This window comes from Sipha flava, unplaced genomic scaffold (genome assembly GCF_003268045.1).
Source record: "Sipha flava isolate LNK unplaced genomic scaffold, YSA_version1 41_pilon_pilon, whole genome shotgun sequence".
Classification (NCBI taxonomy): domain Eukaryota; kingdom Metazoa; phylum Arthropoda; class Insecta; order Hemiptera; family Aphididae; genus Sipha; species Sipha flava.
In genome coordinates, this window is record NW_020273144.1 from 626,097 (window position 1) to 648,925 (window position 22,829).

The 22,829-nt window shown below is 29.0% G+C and overlaps 2 protein-coding genes across 2 annotated transcripts in view; both read left to right on the plus strand.

Annotated features, from left to right (window-relative positions):
* Positions 1-8,009: 8,009 nt before the first annotated feature.
* Positions 8,010-15,226, plus strand: LOC112688984 (baculoviral IAP repeat-containing protein 2-like). Its single transcript, XM_025562453.1, has 6 exons — positions 8,010-8,444; positions 9,791-10,056; positions 14,290-14,463; positions 14,523-14,722; positions 14,786-14,847; positions 15,077-15,226. Exons 2-6 carry the CDS (start codon positions 9,825-9,827, stop codon positions 15,129-15,131), a joined length of 723 nt encoding a protein of 240 aa, XP_025418238.1. The 5' UTR covers positions 8,010-8,444; positions 9,791-9,824; the 3' UTR covers positions 15,132-15,226.
* Positions 15,227-21,197: 5,971 nt separating this feature from the next.
* Positions 21,198-22,829, plus strand: part of LOC112689028 — a 5,863-nt gene continuing 4,231 nt past the window's right edge. The window contains exons 1-8 of the mRNA XM_025562525.1: positions 21,198-21,424; positions 21,562-21,755; positions 21,825-21,941; positions 22,005-22,091; positions 22,154-22,264; positions 22,335-22,421; positions 22,484-22,594; positions 22,658-22,744. Coding sequence (XP_025418310.1) covers positions 21,360-21,424; positions 21,562-21,755; positions 21,825-21,941; positions 22,005-22,091; positions 22,154-22,264; positions 22,335-22,421; positions 22,484-22,594; positions 22,658-22,744 — 859 coding nt within the window. The 5' untranslated portion in view covers positions 21,198-21,359. The remainder of the gene's footprint in view (positions 21,425-21,561; positions 21,756-21,824; positions 21,942-22,004; positions 22,092-22,153; positions 22,265-22,334; positions 22,422-22,483; positions 22,595-22,657; positions 22,745-22,829) is intronic.

The following is a 22,829-nucleotide window of genomic DNA, read 5'->3' on the forward strand; positions in this document are numbered from 1 at the left end:
GTGTGTGTGTGTGTGTGTGTGTGTGTGTGTGTGTGTGTGTGTGTGTGATGTGCATTTTATCACGTTACAAGTTTATCATTTTAAATTAAAACGTTGCATAATTAATACGAATTTATCACTACTTTTTAATGTTATCATGTTGTATAAGGAACACTCTAAATCTTGGTGACATTGCAGGGGGTTGCGACTACAAAAAGATCGAGAACCGCAGTACTACAATAATAACAACGATGGCGTTCTAACATTCTGATACGCGGCTTAACCTTGGTCGCACGCAATCGGATCGAGAACGGTTCACCTGCGTTCGTGTTCCGCGCGAGTCGGCCGGAGGAGACACGGCGCGTTTCGTGGACCCTTCTTTTATTTTTATTTTTTCCATTCCTGGACGCCCCACCGCTCCCCGCCGGCGGTAGCGGCGGTGGCGGCGGTGGCGACGGCGTTTCCTCGACGTAGAGAATAATTTCCTGCGACGCAATAAACCATCGACCCGGTAACAACAACGACTCGTGGTACCTACGAGCGCCATTTCACCCGATACCGTTCGTGCATTCCATACGGGTTATTATTACGCGTCGCGGCCGCCGAACGTTTTCGAAATGTCGTACGAACGTGTCTCCCCTCCTACCCTTTTTACCCCGACAAAGTAACAATGTTGATCTGCTGTGCAGGCTGTATGTGTGCACGTGAATCGTCCATTGTTTAATCGTAAAAACAAAAAATAAAAAACTTTTTAACATCACTTTCTTTTTTTAATTTTTTTTTTCTTATTAAATACACCGAGACAGTGTTTCACAATGTTACGCGTTAGGTGCACCGTGTGCAGGTACATCATCGAACTATGACAACCAGCACAACGTGGATGTATCGATAAAAGTGTATTTAAAAACGATTGTACACGCCAGTGGCGCACTTAGATCTGAACTTGGGGGGGGGGGTAATTTTTAAATTAACATATTGGATGGTGTGACACCTGAACATAAAAAAACATATCGTACATTCTAATAAATTACTAATTTTTATTTGTGATATAATTTTTTATTGACAAGTAGTGTAGTACGGTAATACATGAAAACGACGATAACGATTGTCGATTACAGATTAAAGTGGCTAACACACTAGGTGATTAATCGCACAAAATAAAATACGTTTAAAGATGACGATAGACTGTAATATCTTCGTGGAAATACCCGTATTGCCGTACAAAGGTATTTTAAAATGTACGCTGTTTATTTTATTATGATGGAGAATTTGTAATACCTAAGTACAATATAATATTACAGGTACCAGATAGTTTAGTTTTCTCGTAAAAAGTTAATTTATCCTAAAAATTTCGGAGGAGGGTTTTATTCCCCACTGGTACACGCATAATAACAATGATTTATTATTTCGCATATTTCTACAGAGAAGAAGAATATTTCGTTTTCCATTATATTATTACCGCGCGCACTATCCAAAATGATCCAAACTAATTTAATAGCGCCGCATTGCGAACGACTCGAATAATTCACTCATATGTTTATCACGTTTTATTCTATAAAATTGTTGATATTATAGCGATACGAATGATATTATTGTATTATTATACGAACCAGGTCTCTCGCTGTTGAATTTTATCCGAACAAAAACCTGTAATGTAAATAATTTGTTTTTTCATTAATTTTCTCTCGAGTTTCCATAAATTTTGTATCTAAATCGTATACCTAATATTAATTATTAATAAAGCAACAGAGTGATTGTGGTTTATAAGTACTCCTAATTAGTGCGTACATAGTTTATGTCTTATCACTTGCCGTGTAATTTAATAATATAAAATAATAAATCATTGCTTATCATAACAAATTTCATAATAATTAACGTGTGAAACATAATAATTAAGTATAAACACCAATCATATTATACATTGATATATATTGATATCACGTTTGTTTATTAAACTTTTCTTTTAATAAAAAAAAATCTACGTAAGCGACCTGACCTGTCGTTGTATCGAAACGAAAACTATCAATATTAAATTTCGTAAAAATAAATTAGAAATATGATAAACAATTTTAAGAAATGTTACATGTCCTCGTGTAATTCGAATTGAATGCATTCGATTGTTTCGAATTTTTTTTTTTTTTTTTACAATAGCACTGTACCTACTAAAGCATATTTTTATTGCATTTTTATGCGCATATTTTAATGGAATGGACGTGGATAAAATGTGCCGAACCCAATTCATATTGATTTCCACACCGAATCGAATACACTGCTAAGTAGATACTATGTTCAGAATAATTTTATATCACTTTAGTAAACGTTATAGTATTATATAGTTATAATCGAGCTCCGCTCGGAATCATTTTTCGAATGCAATTCGAATGGTCGGTGTCCGAGTTGACAGGCATTCGCCCTACACCGCAGTCTACTCATAACTTCGGTATTTATTAATATTCGGTTTAATTTTACTCGTACAACGCAAAACACAATACATTCACGTATTATGGTACAACTCAAATCGATTATTTTAATGCAATTCATATGTTTTCGGCCACTCATTCGATTTCCATTGGAATTTAATACTTTTCGGTTTGCACATGCTATAATTTAATTAAACCCGTCAACAGCCTATATTAAACTGCTGAGCGAAAGTGTTTTATATTATCATGTCGTTTAAAATATTTTCATTCTCAAACTCATTCGTACACGACATCATAATAATAATGTAACGATTTCCTAAATACCTATTCCATGATAAAGATAAAACGCCGCAAAGGCGTATTTGAGTTGAGGCCATTGGGAGGGGGGGGGGGGAAACTAATTTTTCTTCAATACAAACTTAAAAGTAACTTACAGTTCATTACAGGGGCGTACCCAAGGGGGGTTTTCGGGTCCGAACCTCACCCCATTGAAATTTCTACATACTCAATGATTTAATAGTAGGTAGTATATAAGTAGTGTAATTCAATTTCCCATTATTTTCAATATACAAAGTTTATACATTATATAATATACCCATAATGTATAAGCCATGTTTAATTTATACGGCTTTTTTAATATTATTTATTAATGTTAATTAAATAATGTATTTTTTTGACTTATGGGGTTATGAGTAGGGAGGCAAAGAACTGTTCAAAATCCGTCGGGGCACGAACGAATGTAGAGTTGATGATTTGACTACCGGAGGTGTGCCCGTAGTTGTTTAAAAAACATTCCTCACTTTTATTCAAAATTGAAATGCAATGTTAAAATAGACGTAATGTTTAAAATATATGAAATACAAAATGAAATTGTCCTTATACCTGTATCCATTATAATTTACACCTACTACAGTTAATCCAAATTGAACATGATGACGATTCGAACAAAAATTGTGTGTACATTTTTGTTATTTTTTGTATTTTTTGTCAGCTGCTGTCTCCGATTCCGTACAATTGCACGTACGACGTTCCACGCTCATATCTTCGTTCATAGTGCCAAACAATCTCATGTAACTTCTTGCACTCTAAACACTCTTCGTCGATCTATTCATTAAGCCTAAAATATTTTCAACTTCTACTCTTAAGCAGCCCTCGTGAGTAGTAAAAGGCCCCGGAAAGTTTCAGTGACTAATCGATAAATCGATTTGCGTAATTAATACGATCAGTGCCTGTAATCGATAGCTTGAATGTACGATCATGTGTACATGTTAAGGATGAATAATCGTGTACTCATTATTATCGTAATTAAAACGATTATTATCAAAATTAAAATATTTACGTGAGGTAATACAGTAGATCATTGTTTCCCAACCGTTTTGTAACAATGTTATTTATGTAAATAATCCACAAATGTGCTGCTCGTTGATTACATGATCCACCCCTACCAACACACAAAAAAAATAAACAAAAATATGTGATAATATACGAGCAGTATTATTAATAATCGTAGTAGGTACTGAACTGCCTGATGGCTTCCAGTCGCGACCCATAGGTTGGTAATATATTGAAATCCTCTTAAAACTATAATTACACTCAAATATCGTTTTACTATTATGGTGATCTTAAACTGTCCAAAAATCAACATGGAATTTAATTTAATTAATTTAATATCAATCAATGTATTACGGCTAGGCGTAAAATTAAACATCTCTCTTTATTTCGAGTGTGCAAAATGTATTATAAACAACATTTTTATCGCGGTACGCACGGAATATAAACCGCGGTACAATGTTAAATATCTCTCAGATTTATCGATAACTCGAAAAACTTTTTCCTGGTTTCCCTAGATATTCTACATGACGAGTGTGTTTGTTGTCGCCGTTTACAGAGGATGCACACGCTATGAAATAATCTACTTACTTGTATTTAAGGTTGTTGGAGCATGCACGTTTTAAGGAGTAGTATTTAGACATTTTATACGACATGTACATTTATACTGTGTCATTGTGTAAGTAGTAAATGGACACAATGCGTATGTCGTTATCGTATTGCCATTGCGACCATCCCCAATGTTATAAATTCTCGGGATTACGATAATAATCAAAATCTATAATATACAATATTTTATTATTTACTAATTTACACATGTAATGGATAATTCAAATAATTCTAGTTATAGTGTTATACTAATAAAAATAAAAAGCCAATTAACTGAAAATTATTACTCAATTATGTAGTTTATTTAATTTAAATAAGTAAAAAACATGTTTTATACACTTTTTAGTTATAGTTATAAGCCATTCCTAATGAGCGATCCATGCTTATATCTCGAATCAATTAGTTCTATTATCATACTATTCATATAAAACAATGTTAAATGGTGCTTTATGGAATCGTCTCTTAATATTTTTTCGAATAAAATATTTAAATTTATGAGTATATAAATATTATTAAAAAATGTGCAAAGAAACTAGACATTTTATTTACCTTTTAGACTTTATATACAAAAATAAAAATACTCTCTCTGTGGAATATGTAATGCACCTTGAACTTAAAAATAATAATTCATTTATTTTTAAATGTAAATCTTTATTTTTTAATTCGCAATATTTTATTATATTATTATCTATTACTTCTTTTGGAGATATATCTTTGGCACTAGAAGGACATTATTATATATAAGATATATATATATTAATTTCTACTAATTCATCATCTCAGATTAGTCCGTCTAAAGAAGCAACCAAGTAGAATTTTTCAATGTCTTCCATTAATCCTAGAAAAATAATTGATGCTCTAAAACTGCATGCATTTAAATAACATTGTTAGGTTTTTAAGAAGTCGAGTATTTTTTAAGCCTCATTGAATAAAAATATCAAAAATGATTTTCCTACATCACCTAGGAATAAGGATGACGAATTCATACATATTTTCAAAATTGATATCGGACATCGAGAAGTACTAAAACTAATCTTTCTCTTATTGGTCTAAAGGTATATGGTACGAAATACGGCATGCTCCAACATTATTCTAGTGAACTTGTAATGTTTCCTAGTAACGATAATGCACACTCGCGCACTTGCAAATACTATAAATTGCCTATGCTCGGCTCCCAATCGTGGCCCATGCGAAACAATTGCCTGAAGGCCAAATACGATGACGCGTTCGGTGGATGCGATCTGTCGATAACTGGCCCGCGTCAATTTCATTTCAAGTGATTTTATTACTTCAAAAAACCCTGGATTTTTGTTTTTTTCGATGATTTAAAGTATTACTTTTTCTGTTCATGTTTCAAAACTAACGTTTTGTTTAGTAAATATTTAATGAACAAATCTGTCTCATCTGCATGAAAAATATCTTTTGGATCGAATTTTTCAATTCATTTTGGTAAAACATTTAATTTCCATTTATAAAATTCATTTTCCGGAACATCAACACTCTTGTCACGAATAACTTTATAACTCCTTTATCGACTTCATTCATTAAATTTATCGACAATCGACAAACATTTACGTTTCGAACTTTTGTACGTATGAACATGGACGTAACTTGAAAATTTATTAGAGGGACAAATATATAGTTACATATTAACTAGTATATTTAGTTAACCTTGGTATAATAAATCAATTGAATATACTCACGTTTTATACAAAATTATTTTAACTATGTCATGTAAATATTTATTCAATAATTAATGTAAAAATATATATAAAATATTGTACAAAAAACTTTTAGGGAAATACTTATATTTAAAACACAAAATAAAATAAATGTATTCAGTTTATAAATATAAAACATCTAAATTCATAGTGTTTGTGAGGAAAAGATGGAATAAAAACTAGAAATTAAGTGGCGTCAACGATATAGATAGTATCATGGGCGCACCCAGGAGGGGGTTCGGGTCCGGGTACCCCATTGATATTTTACCATACTCAATGGTTTAATAGTAAATAGTATAATAATAGTACATAGTGTATTTTAATTTCCCATTATCTTCAATATACAAAGTTTATAGATTATGTAATATAATTTAAAACCAATAATTAATAATTAATAATAATAAAATACTTTAAAATAATTATATTAAATTTTTGATTTCCTGCTTTTTTATTATTATTTATTATTGTTAGTTAAATTATTTATTTTTTTTATTACATTTTACTACTAAATAAAAATTGATTTCAAATTATAGTACCCATTTATTGCAGTAAACCTTTGTGTATAATATGTGTGATATGTGTATAACTATTGTGATTATTACTATACTTATTAACAGTAATTTATTGGTATTGAATTAAACTATAATTATAATTAGAGAATAGATAAAATAAAAATGTTGGACCTTCCCCCCATAAAAAATTCTTGGGTACGCCCCTAGATAGTATTCTACCATGGTGTCATCAATAGTTAGTAGAAACACTATCCATAGTTTTTATTTTCCAATGTTTAGCTGTATGTTCAGTATTGAGCATTGAACCCATACTATACAGTTTGTAATGTTTGATTTATCCAAATACTGAAAAAAATATAATGAGTGTTAAAATTATTGTTTTTAAATATCTTTATTCACTAATAAAGATATAAACTTGGTAAATAATGACAAAAAACTACAAAACTATACATATAATCCTTAAAACCAAGGCTTATAACTATTTCATAATGTGATTCTAACTGAATAAATTCATTGTCCATTGCTTAATTCAAATCCAAACCCAAACTTAAGAGTCATAATATTTTTTTAAAAACCAAGAAGTACATAAATTTATATTTATTTGATTTTAATCTGTTTCTAAATGACTATTAGTTTAAATAATATCAAATAATAATTTATCTTTGATAATAATTCATAATTAATTGTGAGCCATAACTTTATTTTATACAGTGCCATTGTTATATCTGATATAAAGTTAAAGCAAATTCATAGATTTATAATATAACAGTTTTAAATCAATTTGAAATTATTTAATCATAGTAATCTGTAATTTTTTTATCTTTGCTATAACAATAAAAATATTTAAAAAAGTAGCAGACTACATGACCAGTATCACATATAAATAATAACAAATAATATAATTTTCTAATGTCAAATAAGGTAATGCTAATTGACATCCCCTAAATCATTTGAACGGCATATAGTAGAGAATTAAGTCTGGTTTACGAATAAATCAATTGTAAAAAGAAATTACCACTGAACGTTTTTGTAGCAAAATATATAATATCATAGAGTGAATACATTATTCTCAACGTTTATGATAAGTGTAAAGAAAGTGTACAAAATTATCGATAAAAAGTGTAGATACGAAATTAATTCTTTCGGACTACTTATGTTTTTTTTTTTTTTCTATCAATACAAGAACACGAAGGCATTATTTTGACGGAGAATTGTACGCGTTACCGAACGAACGCTATTGTGAATTGGATGTTAAATTTAATGATAAAGAAAAAAAAAACAATAACGCACCGGTCGACAGCAACGAGCGGTGATAACGAGTACGGTCGATAATAGTGTTGATAATGGTTTTGGTAAAATCGCTTTTCGGTCGGTAGCACGTTTTTAGAAAACGCGGACGTTAAGATAGAGGTTAGGGCCGGGGTTAAGATTTTCGGAGAAACACGTTAAATATTTGTTGTAAGAAATTCGTTCGTTCGCTTGACGACTGCGCACGCGCCCCATCACCGTCTTGGGACGGCCGTCGGTTCGCGTTTGCGTTGGTCATACTGTCGAGTTGTTTTTCGTGTTCTCCGCGTCCGCGTCGTTCGCGTGCCGCACCGTGTTTTTTTTTTTTGCCGGCGTCCTCTCAGCATCATTTCGCCACAGACAAGTGTTCTTAGACGAGTATACTTCACGCCCTTTACGATCACCGCGTCCGTTACGTTTCACGTATAAACGCTTCGTTTGCGCACCCGAGTTGTTTGCGTTTCCAACCGGTGTCGTCGATCGAATACATCGAATATTATCACCGGTGCTATCGTTACTGCGGTACCTCCTAAGAGAACGATTGGTCCGCTTTTCCGAGCCGCAACGTCCGCATCAGCTATACCCGTGTACGTATATAATCCGTGTATAGTTTTTCAATTTTTTTATTTTTATACTACGTGGTCTCCTATTGATTTTCATGTTGATGTAATATTATGTGTTCGTGCGAATAATCTGCACGGTGTGTACGCATCCGGATACTCGGAGACCGTGGTATCAATTGAAAATTATTAATGGAACGCGTACACGCCGTGATTTCTCTTTTACAGCAGCCCAACGTCCGTACGCTGGTTTTGCCGTTGCCAGTAGAATAATTTAACTCCTTTTGTTTCGCACGCATCAAACGTGTTATGATCGTCTGTGGTTATTATAATATGCCGTTTGACGCACAGTCGTAGACTTACCACCAAGGCGTGGGCGATCGACAGATCAATAGAAATTTTTGGAAATTCACCTATTTATTGTTGTTTTTTAATTCAAAGGCATGTATCTAATCCTTACCATTTTACATTATACTACCTAGTTGTAGTAAAAGGTTTCATTGAACGGATCAATTTTTATGGATACACACAGATATGAACTTACAAATTATGGTTCCTTATTTATTTTAAGTTATCTTATTATATTTGTACATTGATCCAAATTGAACTGTACATATTTACTTTGCTATTATTTAACACATTAGCTGTTACAATTATTTTTTAATGTTTTTAAAAATAATTTACACTAATCGGTGGATCAATGACAAATTATCGACCTGTATAATTGTGTGAGTTCCAAATATTTGCAGATTCGTTTGATCAAAATAAAAAAATATAAAATGTAAAAATTAAAACTTACAACAATCAAGTATTTACATATAAATTATAATACATTTAAAATTTTTAATATTAAAGGTAAAATCAAATTTATCCTACATAGTTTAAAGTTTCTTTTAGCTAAAATGCTTATTATTATTATTATTTTTTTTTTTTGTGCATATTTGGTAATTTTGTAATGCTGCATAAATGCATACATATTAATAATTTTAAGTGGATAAAAAGAATCTTAATCCTAATAATATTATAAACTAAGAGTTATTGTTGCTATAGCTCAATGTTTGAAATATCTGATGAACATCTAATTCAAACTTAATACCAATTACACATTTAATATTATTCAAATAAATAAATTTGAATGCATAATTAGTATTGAGTCTGGATTAGATGTAATTTGTTAATAATTTGATTTTTATTTGTTTATTATTTATAAATTGAAGGGTTGGTGGGATGACATTTTTTCAAATTTTATTTTTTTTGTGGAATAACATGAAACTTATCTCCAAACATGCAATTTTATTACATAATTTATAAAATATTATTTAAAAATAAAACAGTGTCCTCTAATTAAATTAATTACTAACAATTTTTTCTAGGGCCAACAGGTAGTTTTCTAAAACATCTTTCAGCATGTGTATATATAAAAATATTCTGGACAGTTATCGAACAGGTGAAGGATGGAATGTACCATTTCTTTCACCACAGCAAATGGCCTTTGTAGGACTACGTTACACGGGTGTGGATGCTATTGTGATATGTGACTACTGCAATGTAGTATTTAAACATTGGGTACGCGGGGTTGATCCGTATATTAGGCATAAAATGGCTTCTCCAAATTGTACATCTTATGAGAATAAATCAGGTAAATATTATATTTATAATTGATTATATTTTTTTTATTTATTAAAATATAAATGAACATATTTGTGAAGTTTTTATTGTAGATTTAATTTAATTTGTTTTAGTATACCTAAGTCTGAATTAAAATAAGTTCTTTGACTTTTTATTAGTTTTCAAAGTTCTTAGGAAATTATTTTATACCTATAAAAAGTAATTATTAAACTTCTATTATAAATTAAAATTATGTTGGATTTAATTTTAGTGACTGTCACATAATTTTAACATTATTATTGAATATACCAACAAAAAAAAGTTTTTTCATTATTTTAGTAAAAAAAAATTAATATGCAATAATTTTAAAATTTTAAACATAATACAAGTTAGGAACATTCAAAACAAAAATAGAGCTGAACTGCGTTTAAATATTAATTTCTAGGATTATATTATAGGCTAATCAAGGATAAAATTAATTGAACTGATAAGTAATAATAAATAATATTTTATTATTAGATACATGATGTATATTTATTTATTTAATTTTATTTTATTTAATTTCATATAAATATGATTAATGAGATTCCACTGAGAAGACTCGTATGGGGGTCCAGTTTTAAATGTAATTATATAAAAATAATAGGTACATAATATAAAATTTGAATATTAAAAATTAGTAGATATATTATAGGAAATTGAAATATTAAAAAAAAAAAACAGGTAAATTTTAGATTCAATTTTTAAACTAGATTATCTTATAATAGTAACATTAAATAAATACAATAACATGCTTACGTAATTCATTTTTATGAGATTTCAATAGTCATTGCAAAATGCTTTTTTTTTATTAAATTAAGTTAAAGGTTTGTTATATTTGGTTACATACTTTGGTTTCAATTATTTTTAAGTGTACTAGCTGTTATTTTTTTTTTTTGGTTTTTTTTAATAAAAAAATTTTTTTTTTGCATATCTTGTATTTACTCTTTGCATTGTCACTTTTAATAGATTAAGGCTTTTTAAAAATTATTTTGAAATATATTGTCTTAACAGGAAGCACATTTATTTATGTTTATAAATTTTTATTTGGGCACATACACTCTTTGAAAAATAGTCTAATAATTTGATTTTAACAGATTTGTAGCTACAAAAGCAACCTTCCCCCCCCTAGTCTATTATTATACTATATGAACTTTTTGATTCCATCAATGCTATATAAACCTAACTTAGTTTTGGTACTTCTAGAACTTTGTTTAGATTTCTTAGTATATACATAATTTTTCAAAGTTATTTTATAAATATCAATTTGGTTCTTCCATCTCATATTACTACTGATTTTAATACCTAAATATTTAAAATTATAATTAATGTTTATTGATTTGCAAAAAGCAGTTGTTTAATTGTGTTCATTGTGAAATTTTATTTTTGTTTCGGTATGTAATACATTTTTTATTAAGGCATGTGGGACAACACATATTTTATCTATATTGAGAAATAAATTATTCTTAGATTTTTGTATGAATTTTAAATCTAGTTAAGTTAGGTTAAATATCTCTTCTCACAATTTACCTGAACAAAGTATAAAAGTATTATTTGTATATCAAATAAATTTACTTTTTAATGGGAGTGAGTGAAGACCGTTTAGTTATATGTTAAAAAGTATACAATAAAAAAATAATATACTCGTATAGCTATTAATCATAATTATAATAATACATTTATTGACGCCCTTATAAGGGCAAGGAGTGAACAAGTTTGTATACAAGAAATATACAATATTATTTAGATACCTATAACTAATAAAAAACGATGTAGATATATGATTACATGACATTAAGTTGGTATATGATAAATACAGTAGTAACTATTGATTATAAAAAAATAAAAATAAAAAATATTAATTTATATAAACTTATAACTGGTAATTTATTGCAATGAAGAAAGGTATAAATTGAAAGTTAAACATAGATTCATAATAATTTGGATCCACTATCAAAATTTAAATCAAAATTATCCAGGCTATTACAGACCAAAAGCATTTGACTTATAGGTTCATTAAAATTATACTGTTGCATGTGAAATGACTCATAAAAGGTAGGATTAGACCTAGTGTAGAATGTGGGAACTAACCATTCTATTTGTTAACATTGTTTCTGAACATAGAATAAAACCTTTAATAATTTTAAAAATAAACGATATACTGTTGAACTTTAACGTCTAGAAGGAAGAGAGTGTAAACCTAACATTATAGCAAGATCTTTAGTAGAGCAATTAATTTTGAATTTGTATGATATATATCTTCAGAAGCAAGGTTGGACATTATTTAAATGGTTAATATGACCAAGTTGGGAAGGATTCCATAATATGGAACTGTATTCAAGATTAGAGTGGACTATGGACAACTAAAGGGGTTTTTTAGACAATGAATATTATTAAAATCCCAGTAATGACGCCTGATGAATCCTAACATATGCATTACTTTACCTTAAATAAATTAAATGTGTTCTGAGAATTTAATACAATATGCAAATAGTCCGTCTTATAGAATTTTGACTTATTTACCCTGTTATTTTAATGCCTAACATGTGTATTTTATTGTTTTCATAAACAAACATATGTAATATTGCACAATATTGAGTAATATATTTATAAAATATTAAATTATATTCAATACACACATAGTTAATATTTTATATAACAACTAAAGAAATTAATGTACAAGTAATTATAAGAATAATAATTTGTATCTTAGATTTTTGAATCTGTATTTTGTAAGCAGTTTAGTGAATATAACTACTATTAATTTATTTATTTATTGTTCAGTGTCCGAAAATGTTAGTTAAAACAGATTCACTATTTATTTTTCTCTGATAAATTGATGTTATTTTATGAAACTCCATATTTTTCACCAACCTAATTGGACATTGATTTTCAACATACAATATTGGTTGATCACCAATGGGTCACTGCAGATTTACATATAAAAATTTAGGAAAATCCTGAACCAAACTTTTGACAGATTCATTCACTGATTTGTATTCTGTTACAGTTGAACTAAGGGTAACTATTGTGATTGTCTCTATGCTGATCATAATATTTTTAATTTTTCTAACATAAATAAGATACCTTAATTTGAATGTCTTGTCTCTTGATGAACTACACAATTCGATAATATACAATTTAACGTCAGATTTGTAATATAATCCAGTTAGTCATTAATTTTACATATTGAATAATTAATTTTACCATTGTCTATTTTACTGATGTTTATTTACTTACTAATGTTTGTTTATATACTTACACTATTGATTACAGATTTTATATTAGATCTCATAACCTGTGATAAAAATAATAAACTGCTAGCAGTTATTCTGTATGGAAATTGATTATTACTTTTGTTACGTGCCACCGGCTTGATTTCAAGTTGTGCAGTCGAAGATGTATTTAATTTTAATTAATTAGACATGGGACTTTAACTTTTTAATACATTTAATACATTTTATAATTCAAAGTGTTAACAAAATTCTGATACTGAGTGACGTTAAGTTGCTTGCAGTTTCGTGACTAGAACTCATCTGAATTATGGTCATTTTGATCTCTCTTTTATATGGCTCTATTGACGTCAATCGAGATAGAAACACTATCTTTGGCGACATCCATACCAACGTTGTGTAATGGATTCATAGTTAATATGCATGTTAATGGAAAAATTGGTGGAGTCTTACCGGTGGAAGTTTTCGAGTTTTTGTTAGATAGGGAGAATGTGTGAAGGGAGATATAACTTTTCTTCGACAACGTTGAGTAGTCTGGTGACGGCGTTATGTCAAAATCGATTCGGATGACGCTCATGGTCACAAAGTGTTATGATGATAGCGACGGTGGAGTTAATAAATATGTAGAAATATAATTACCTAATAGATTAAAATTAAATAAACTATGATAAGCGAGTGGGCTTAAACTGCGTACTTGTTGATTGAATAATCACGACTGAACTACAGATCCTTGTTCTGTTTCTTTCTTATATGATTTGATTAGTAGTTTTACTTGTTTAGTTAAAATTCCGTAAATAATTTAGTTATATGTGGCATATTACATGTATACTATTCCTATTTTATATTAGTATAGCCAAGGGTGGTTATTTACAATTTATACTCTAAATTAAATTGATTACTGTTTAAAGTGATTTTAAACGTATTTATCTAGGTTATCAAACTGTTATAGTAACAGCTGGATATTATTCTAATTGTACGTTTTAATGTTGAAGGTGTATACCATGCAGTTTCATTAGAATGGTCTAACAGTCTACAAAAACTTCAGAGACAATTTATTCATACCGAATTTGCTTCATTTGAAAGTCGCCTGAGTACATTTGAAAAGTGTAAGAGACAACTATATCAAGATCCTCGTTCCCTTTGTGAAGCTGGATTTTTTTATACTGGTAAATTAATAAGCAATAGTGTTGATTATTTTATTATTATATTTTTAAATTTATTTTAGGAAATGGTAAAAATGATGAATTTATGTGCTTCTGCTGTTCTGTAAGGCTTATTGACTGGAAAAGAACTGATGATCCATGGGTAGAACATGCCAGGGTATTTCCAACTTGTAGTTATTTATTATTAACTAAAAGTAAATCATTTGTGGTAACAGTACATCAGTTGATACAGAAATATTCAAACTTGGACTGCTTCAATGAAGTAAGAATTTTTTTTATTTTTTTTTTTAAGAACTAAAAAATTTACCTATCAATTATTTTATAGACATTGATTGACTCTCTTTCTTCCAATCCGGATCAGGCATTTAAAATGACTTTGAGAAAAAGGTATGTATTTTGTTAATATTAAAATAATTAATTAATAGTATAATATATTAACTATATTTTCATATATTTTTTTTTCTTTCAATCACTTCATTGCTGAATTCATTTTTAAAAGTAACTTTAAATGTGCCAAATGAATTTTGCTATTTCTTAATTACTTTTATATATATATATATATTTTTAAAAGTATTTTTAATCATACAAAAAATCATTATAATAATTATTGTTCTAGGAGACCCATTAATGTAACAACAACTGTTCAAAAAAAGAAGAAAAAATTCTACTGAACCTGAAGATGATACCAGGCTTTGTATAATTTGTTTGCAAGCTGAATCGACAATAATTATTTACCCTTGTGGTCATTTTTATAGTTGTGTTTCATGTGCCCTGTCTGTAAACAAATGTGGTATATGCAGAGGTAAATTTAAAAGGGTAATAAAAGCATGCACAGTCAATATTAAAAAAACTGCCCTTAGCCTACCAGGAACTTCATCTGAATCATTAAATATTTCCTCAAAGTCAAATATTTGTAAAATATGTTATAAACAGGAAATTAATATACTATTTATACCTTGTCGACATGTGGGATCTTGTTGTACATGTGCACACAAAATGAAAAAGTGCAATATTTGTGATTTGAATATAATTGCAAAAATGCAAGTGTTTTTAAATTAAATTTTATTATATTCAGTTAGTTAGAGATATCAATCAACTTTAATATAAATTAGGTACTTTTTTTTTTTTTTATTCTATTATTTTAACACGTTGATTGTCCACTGTCATTTTTGCCCCTCAGTAGAATTTTTAAGTGGACCATGAGGGGTCAATTTGTCCCTCAAGGCTATGTTGTCTTTGTCGACTCGTGGGATCAAATAGCCCCTCAATAACCATCAAAATAGCGCACTATCAGATTCTCTATTATCTACAGAACAAAATGCTCCATTTAGCATTTGAATACTTGCATTTCTTATAAAGTTATAAATAATAAATAAATTATAGGAGGTTGTACCTAATTAATTAATGTTAATTATAAACTTTAAATTTTTAATTGTTTAGTTAAGTTAGTTTTAATAGTTCCTTTTTATATTACCACTACTATTATGTACATTATTTTTATTTATTTTTACATTATTAATTTATGATAATTAATAAAAAAGAGGCTGATTATTTTATTATGTTTTACAAATTTATAACATTTAATTAATTTAATTTGTTATAGGTAACTATTGAACTATTTATATTTTGCTTTGATATTGGTTGAATAAACAAGATTTTCGTGATTTATATTTTTAATTTAGTTGAGAGATCAAAATATCTCTCAAAAGCAAGAAATATGTGATTCACATATTTTTCGCTACTGAGGGACATTATAACCCCTCACACTCTACAGGATAATTAACACATAAAATGGTTTTATGATAGATTTATGACTAATAATCATAATAGAAATAAGTTAAAAGTCGTAAAAAAATATCGTGGCCCCAAACGATAATACACTGAAATAGGCATGGCAGTCAACGTGTTAATTCCTATATTTTGTTCTCTTCTCAAAATGTTAACTGATCATTGTATATTTTTAGCTTAATAACAATTTACCTCATGTAATATTTGTATTCCTTAATGTTGCTGCTGTATAAAAATCAATAAGTGTAAATTAATGATAAAATTCATATTATATAAAAAAAATTGGGGAGGCCTTGTATGGCGGTCCGATGGAAGTAAGTTGAAAAGAGCATTGTTATATATGGTGAGGGGAAAGAGACTAAGGGGAAGACTAAGGAAAAGATGAAAAGACAGTGTCAAGGAATTATTAGAAGAAATTGGAATGAACTGGGAGCAGGCATATGATAGAGAGCGATGGAAGGAAGTAGTTTTGACAGCTAAGAGTCTTAATAGCTCATAAAAGCCTAAAAAAATAATAATAATTTTAATATAAAAAAATTATATTTATTTTTAATTAAATAATATTGTTTTTTTTTTTCGAATAATTTATTCTTACTATTGTCATAATCATCATTATGTTCATCTGCTTATCAACAATATATAAAAAATGTTTATTATATTAAAGTGTGCTTAGTATATATATTAGCCTGATGTATAAATATGTATATATTGTAATGTGTAAATAATTAAAACTAAATTACTAATCTGTAATTATAATATGATAATAAATTCAATAATATGTCAATTTGATCACGTGTATCAATTTTTGTTTATCTTCTCATATCATAACATTTTTGGTTGTGGAACGAATAATGGTATTTCACGGATATTGCTACTGTTATAGACATTTACAACCATAACCGAGGTATTTATCAGATAATATATAGTAATTTAAAATAACACTTTTTTACCACATATTCACTAGTTAATCATTTTTTTGGTGTATTTATGCATATGGTATATTTTTGTATTTATTAGAGCTATATAAGTCCTTATTAATTTTTTTTTTACAACATAGTATCTGGTATATTTTGTTGTACATAGGTATTTAGTGATTTTCTTGTGGACAAATGCATGCATATTTGTGTATTTTATAGAGCTAGAAGTCCCTAACCCAAATAATAATCATAATAACTGACAATATTTGTTTCCATATTCTTTAACTTGCAAATATTGGTCAAAAATATATTTTTGTAGATTAAAAATATGGTTAAAATCGAGAATAGGCCAGCATAGACTAACAGGTTTGGTTTTGCTGCATGTGCATAAAGATAATATTGTATCCATTTTTGAAGTAATCATCAAATTTTCCAAAATGAAAAAAAAGAAATTTGGAATTTGTTATTTAACTACTTACCAACCTTATGTTTTTTACTTAAATATTTGTTCAATTAAGTTACTTATCTTAATTGTCTTTAAAAGTTTTTAAAAATAATTAATAAGTTCTATTATTTGTACTACTATGATTATTTATTGTTTTTTTTATACAGGATTCAGACTGAAGGTACAATTTTAATATAGAAACTATTTTTATGGTGTTATTATTAATTTAATACTTATTTTATATGCAGTAGGTTTTAAATATATTTATTAAACAAATATTAAATTAAATTTGGTACTTGTATTTTTATTTATTTACTCGAATGAGCAACAGGAACATGAACTGTATATTATTTTTAAATTTGTATTGAAGAAAATTAGTTTCGCCCTTCTCCTCTCATGGCTTCAACTCAAATATGCCCTTGGTCATAACTCAAGTTGGATGGTATCACGTACGGTTAACCGGCGTCACTAGTTGCACATTTTCAGATAGCAAAGTTTATTTTTAGAAAGTGAAAAAATAATTTTTTATAGGTTTAATATGATAACTGGCTAACCTCTTCATGAATCTTGGTATGACATATAATGTATACACTGTATCTTATTGTCCGTATTAGACTTATTACATATTATAATTATTTTGGATACAATCGGAATAATAGAGTCTATACTCTCGTACACACTTGAATAATAAACATCGAATATATTTTCAAAATCTATGACTTTTTTTGGGTTAGCAAAAAGATACCCTTACTACCCCACAATAATTTCTGGGATAACAAATATACTAACCGAAGCACCCCTAAGGACCCCTATGCACCGTGTCGTATACCGACGAAGTAAATGTTGTAGCCCATTGTAAAATTTGATGGTATTATCGTACTCGATGCAAGATATCGCGGTCATCCGGTAAGCAAATTATGTGTGTGACTGGCGTCTGGCACGACGTATACCGTAAACGACCGTTGTTTGATGTGACGGCGTCTTTTACTACCCACGTAACATAAAAATGTAGCAGATTGAATAGTAATTGAAAAAAATATGGCTTACAGTTTTTAAAAAAAAATTCGTTTCATTATTTTAATTTGATATAATAGGATATTGATATAATAGTTTATAGTGTCAGTCTATGTTGTTCGGGTATTTTTTTTTTTATAAATCTGGAAATTAAAACAAGTACCTATCTATGGGTCAAAATTATGTAATTATAAATACCATTTCTTATGTATTTAGTTGCTATTTTCATTTGGTCTTCCTTTATGTAAGCAATTACAAAAAGGAAAGGATTGATTTAAAGGAAGCAGTTGACGTTGAGTTCAAAAAAATATTCCTATAAGCAAAGGTTAAAAAAATTACACAAATATATGTTAAATAAATACTAGTTATTTTTATAAACATTAAAAAAAAAAATAGGAAATGGCTGTTAAAATGAATATTGAGTTGACAATCAAACGGTTGAATAAAAGACAAACAAATCGAGCAAATCCATTGTCTGATCAAAAAATGGATGCGGAAACTTACTATAAAATAACTTTTTTTATACTATATGTTAATTATTTCATAACTGAATCGGAAAATAGATTTTTTAGCACACTCAGACATTTTTAAGGTTAGTATAATAATATAATATTATGTAGTCTAATATCAAAGATTAACTTATGTGTAAATAATAGGCTAATATTATATAGTAATATTAAAAAATTTAATCTTTATTAGTATATTTGAAATTGTTGTACATTTTTAGGGTTTGAGAGTTTAATTTATTCTAATACAGTTTTAACTGGAGTTGAAGAAACTAAAAATAATAAATAATAATAATAATAATAACACTTATCTTATTAATCATTAAACATATTAGTTATTTATGCATTTTAAACAAAAAATTGAAAACATCTAGATAAAACATTTTTATCTTTATCTAGATGGAAGTTAAAATGATTATCTGAATATGAATCCGGACAATTATTTAGAAAATTATCTTTATCTTATCTAGATATTTTTGTTATCTGGGCAACTAAACAATGGTGGTCGGCCAAGGTTAATAGAAATAACTGTTGAATATTTATGTTAACCTTGGTCGTAGACAATGTGTGAGATGGGGGGCTGCGTACGAGTTGATTTCCTGGTCGTGTTAAAAGGTAGGTACCTATGTATAAGTTGATTTCTGGGTTATTAAATATATTTTTCAATATTTATACAAATATTCAGCCTATTAGCGTTATCTGAGAAACACTACAAGGAGGTTGGCTAACGAATTACTTATAAATGTTGTTCTTTTTAGTTTTTAAATTTTTTTTAAATCATTCGATTTTTATTTATTGTATTGTATTATGTTTTTATTTATTAAAAAAAATATTAATAAAAAAAATTTAGTAGGTAAAAAATTATTTTTAACAATTTTTAGTAAATAGGTAAACAATTATTATTAAAAAATTGTAGTAATTGGGTATTTTTTTCTCTCGTAAATTTGCGGGTGTTATCAGTGAACACGAACGCGCGTTATGTGCGACGATCGTGCAGTCTACTGCAGGAGCATGTTCAGCGGGTGGGCCTGGTAGGCCCGGGCCCACCCTGATTTTTAACGTTTAAATAAACCCAAATAATTTATTCTTCGTAAAGTTCAAAAAAGAAAGGAGCCGCAGAAGTCAGTTACATTTCTTGATACAATTTTTTAAATGATAATTTTGTTTTTAAATGTATGAACTATTACGGAGATAATGAATATTTTTCGAATAAAGTAGTGAGCCAAAGCCGATTAGCGAAAACATGTACAGTAGCTGCACAAATATTATAGATTTGTACAAAGAAATATGCGATACGGGAAAGTCATTTGAGGTGATTAAATTGGTTATTGAATGCGTGTTGGTTGTATACTAGCTAGTTCGGTAGCAACCGAAAGATTTTCGACGATGAGAAGAATCAAGACACATTCAAAGACATCTACGAAGACTACGCGTCTTCATATAATTTGGCATTGATATCAATTGAAAGGGAGTTCAGTTCGTAGTTATTGCGAGATCCTACAGAGATTATCGACGAGTTTGTCGAAATGAAAAACAGGAGAATTCTCAATTTACCAAATAAATATTATAAAAAGTTATTTTATAAGTAGGTATATACGACTACAGAGTAGCTAATACAAGTTAAAAATAAATTAGAGTTTTTCTTAAAAAAAAAAAAAAAAATGTGTGTACGTCGTACAAATTATTCTTATAACCGAGCCCGTCCTGAATTTTTACCCAGGACACGCCCCCGGTGTACAACAACTGGGAATCAACTCGCACCATAACGACTCCAGGAATCGATTAAGCTCGTAAACTAGGTCCCGGGAATCAACTCGCTACGAGACGGGGGAACGGTACAGACCTGTTGATTCGTCGGCGTGCAGCGAGAGAGATTGGTCGGAGAGGAAGAGCTGAGCACAATCGATAGAACGCGCGTGCGTGAGTGGGCGTTTGGTTATTTCCCCCGTACGGTTAGAGCGGACCATACGTTATCATAGGTATATTATTTTGCGGTTACGCGCTTACCATTTTCGGTTAGCGCTACGGAATGTTAATAGCGCACCGTAGTACCTGGAACAACTCGATCCGAAACGGACGCGTAATTGTGACGTTTTTCTGCGTCTTTCTATTTAAAATTCATCTCGCGACGCGCCCGGGCGCTGGTACGCGACATTTCGTTTTGTTTCTCGTCGTCGTTCACCGGGTCGTTCGCAGGACAATAACGTTTCGGTTCTCGCGCCACAAAAAATGGTCAACAGGTGCTGCATCAAAGGCTGCCGGTCCAGAGAAGCCCAAAACATTAAGTTTCACAGGTATGTCAAACAAATTTCTCGCATGCCCCGTCGTATTATTCTTAACACGATCACATGGGAAATGAAAACCGTTTTTTCAATGATATGTTTCCTATTAAGAGTCAAACAGTTAACTCCGATCAAACCGTTACCCACAGATTTCCTAATGGCGAAGTTGGTGATTTGTGGTTGGCTTTCATAAAGAAGTACTACCCTATGTTCGAAAGGACAAAGTCCTCACATGTATGTGCTGTTCATTTCAAATTAGACTCCGATTATGAAAATAGAAGTAACATTTATAGCGAAAACAAGTTATTGAAAAGAACTGCTGTGCCTAGTTTTATCAGTCCAAGTAAGTACATTAAATGTTGTTTGATTATAGATATAATGAAATTATTAATGAATAATTACTATATTATAGTACCTGAAAGAAAACTATTTAAAAAGTCAGATTTATTAGCATCTAAGAAGCGTATAAGACGAAAAATGAATAAAATGCCATCGTCCGATTTCAATTCTGAACAGATTATTGTGCCAAGTGTGTTATCAAATCAATTTTATTTTTGAAGTATTAATTATATCATTATGTATTTCATTGCAGCCACACAGAGTTCAAAGAAAATGGATGTTCAAATTCAATGTAACAGTACTGATCAAACTAATGTTCTACCTAGTTTTAATAGTAACTGTAAATATAAATATTAATGTTACTTGACTTTATTTATTATTAGAATAATCAATTTCTTTTAGATCATAGAACATTATTTCCGTGGTCAAATGTATTACCATCCGACGAGGATACAGGAAGAAAAACTATAGAATTATCATTCAATTTGAATACTAAACCATATATTGTGCCAAGTGTGCTATTCAAATTTATCATATTTATATTCTTAAAATGTGACCTCTATAATAGTGTATTTTGTTGTAGGCACACAGAATTCAAAGAAAAAGGATATCAACATTCCATGTAACAATATTAATCGAACTAATGCTCTGTCTAGTTCTAATAGTCACCGTAAATATGAATATAAACGTTACTTGATTTTATTTATTATTAGAATAATTTATTTTTTCTAGATCATAAAACATTATTTCCAATATCAAATTTATTAGCATCCGACAAGGATACAGAAAGAAAAACTGAAGAATTATCATCCAATGTCAATTTTGAACAGATTTTTGCGCCAAGTATGTTATCGAATCAATTATATTCTTGAAGTATTAATTCTATTATTATGTATTTTATTGCAGCCACACAGAATTCAAAGAAAACGGATGTTCAAATTCCATGTAACAATATTAATCGAACTAATACTCTGTCTAGTTCTAATAGTCACGGTAAATATAAATATAAACGTTACATAATTTTATTAATTATTAGAATAATTTATTTTTTCTAGATCATAAAACATTATTTCCAATA

Excerpts from the sequence above, each read along its gene's own strand:
- LOC112688984 (XM_025562453.1), top strand. The coding sequence starts at position 9,825 with ATGTGTATATATAAAAATATTCTGGACAGTTATCGAACAGGTGAAGGA. Across the intron at positions 10,057-14,289 it reads ATCTTATGAGAATAAATCAG|GTGTATACCATGCAGTTTCA; the intron begins GTAAATATTATA and ends TTAATGTTGAAG. Across the intron at positions 14,723-14,785 it reads ACTTGGACTGCTTCAATGAA|ACATTGATTGACTCTCTTTC; the intron begins GTAAGAATTTTT and ends ATTATTTTATAG.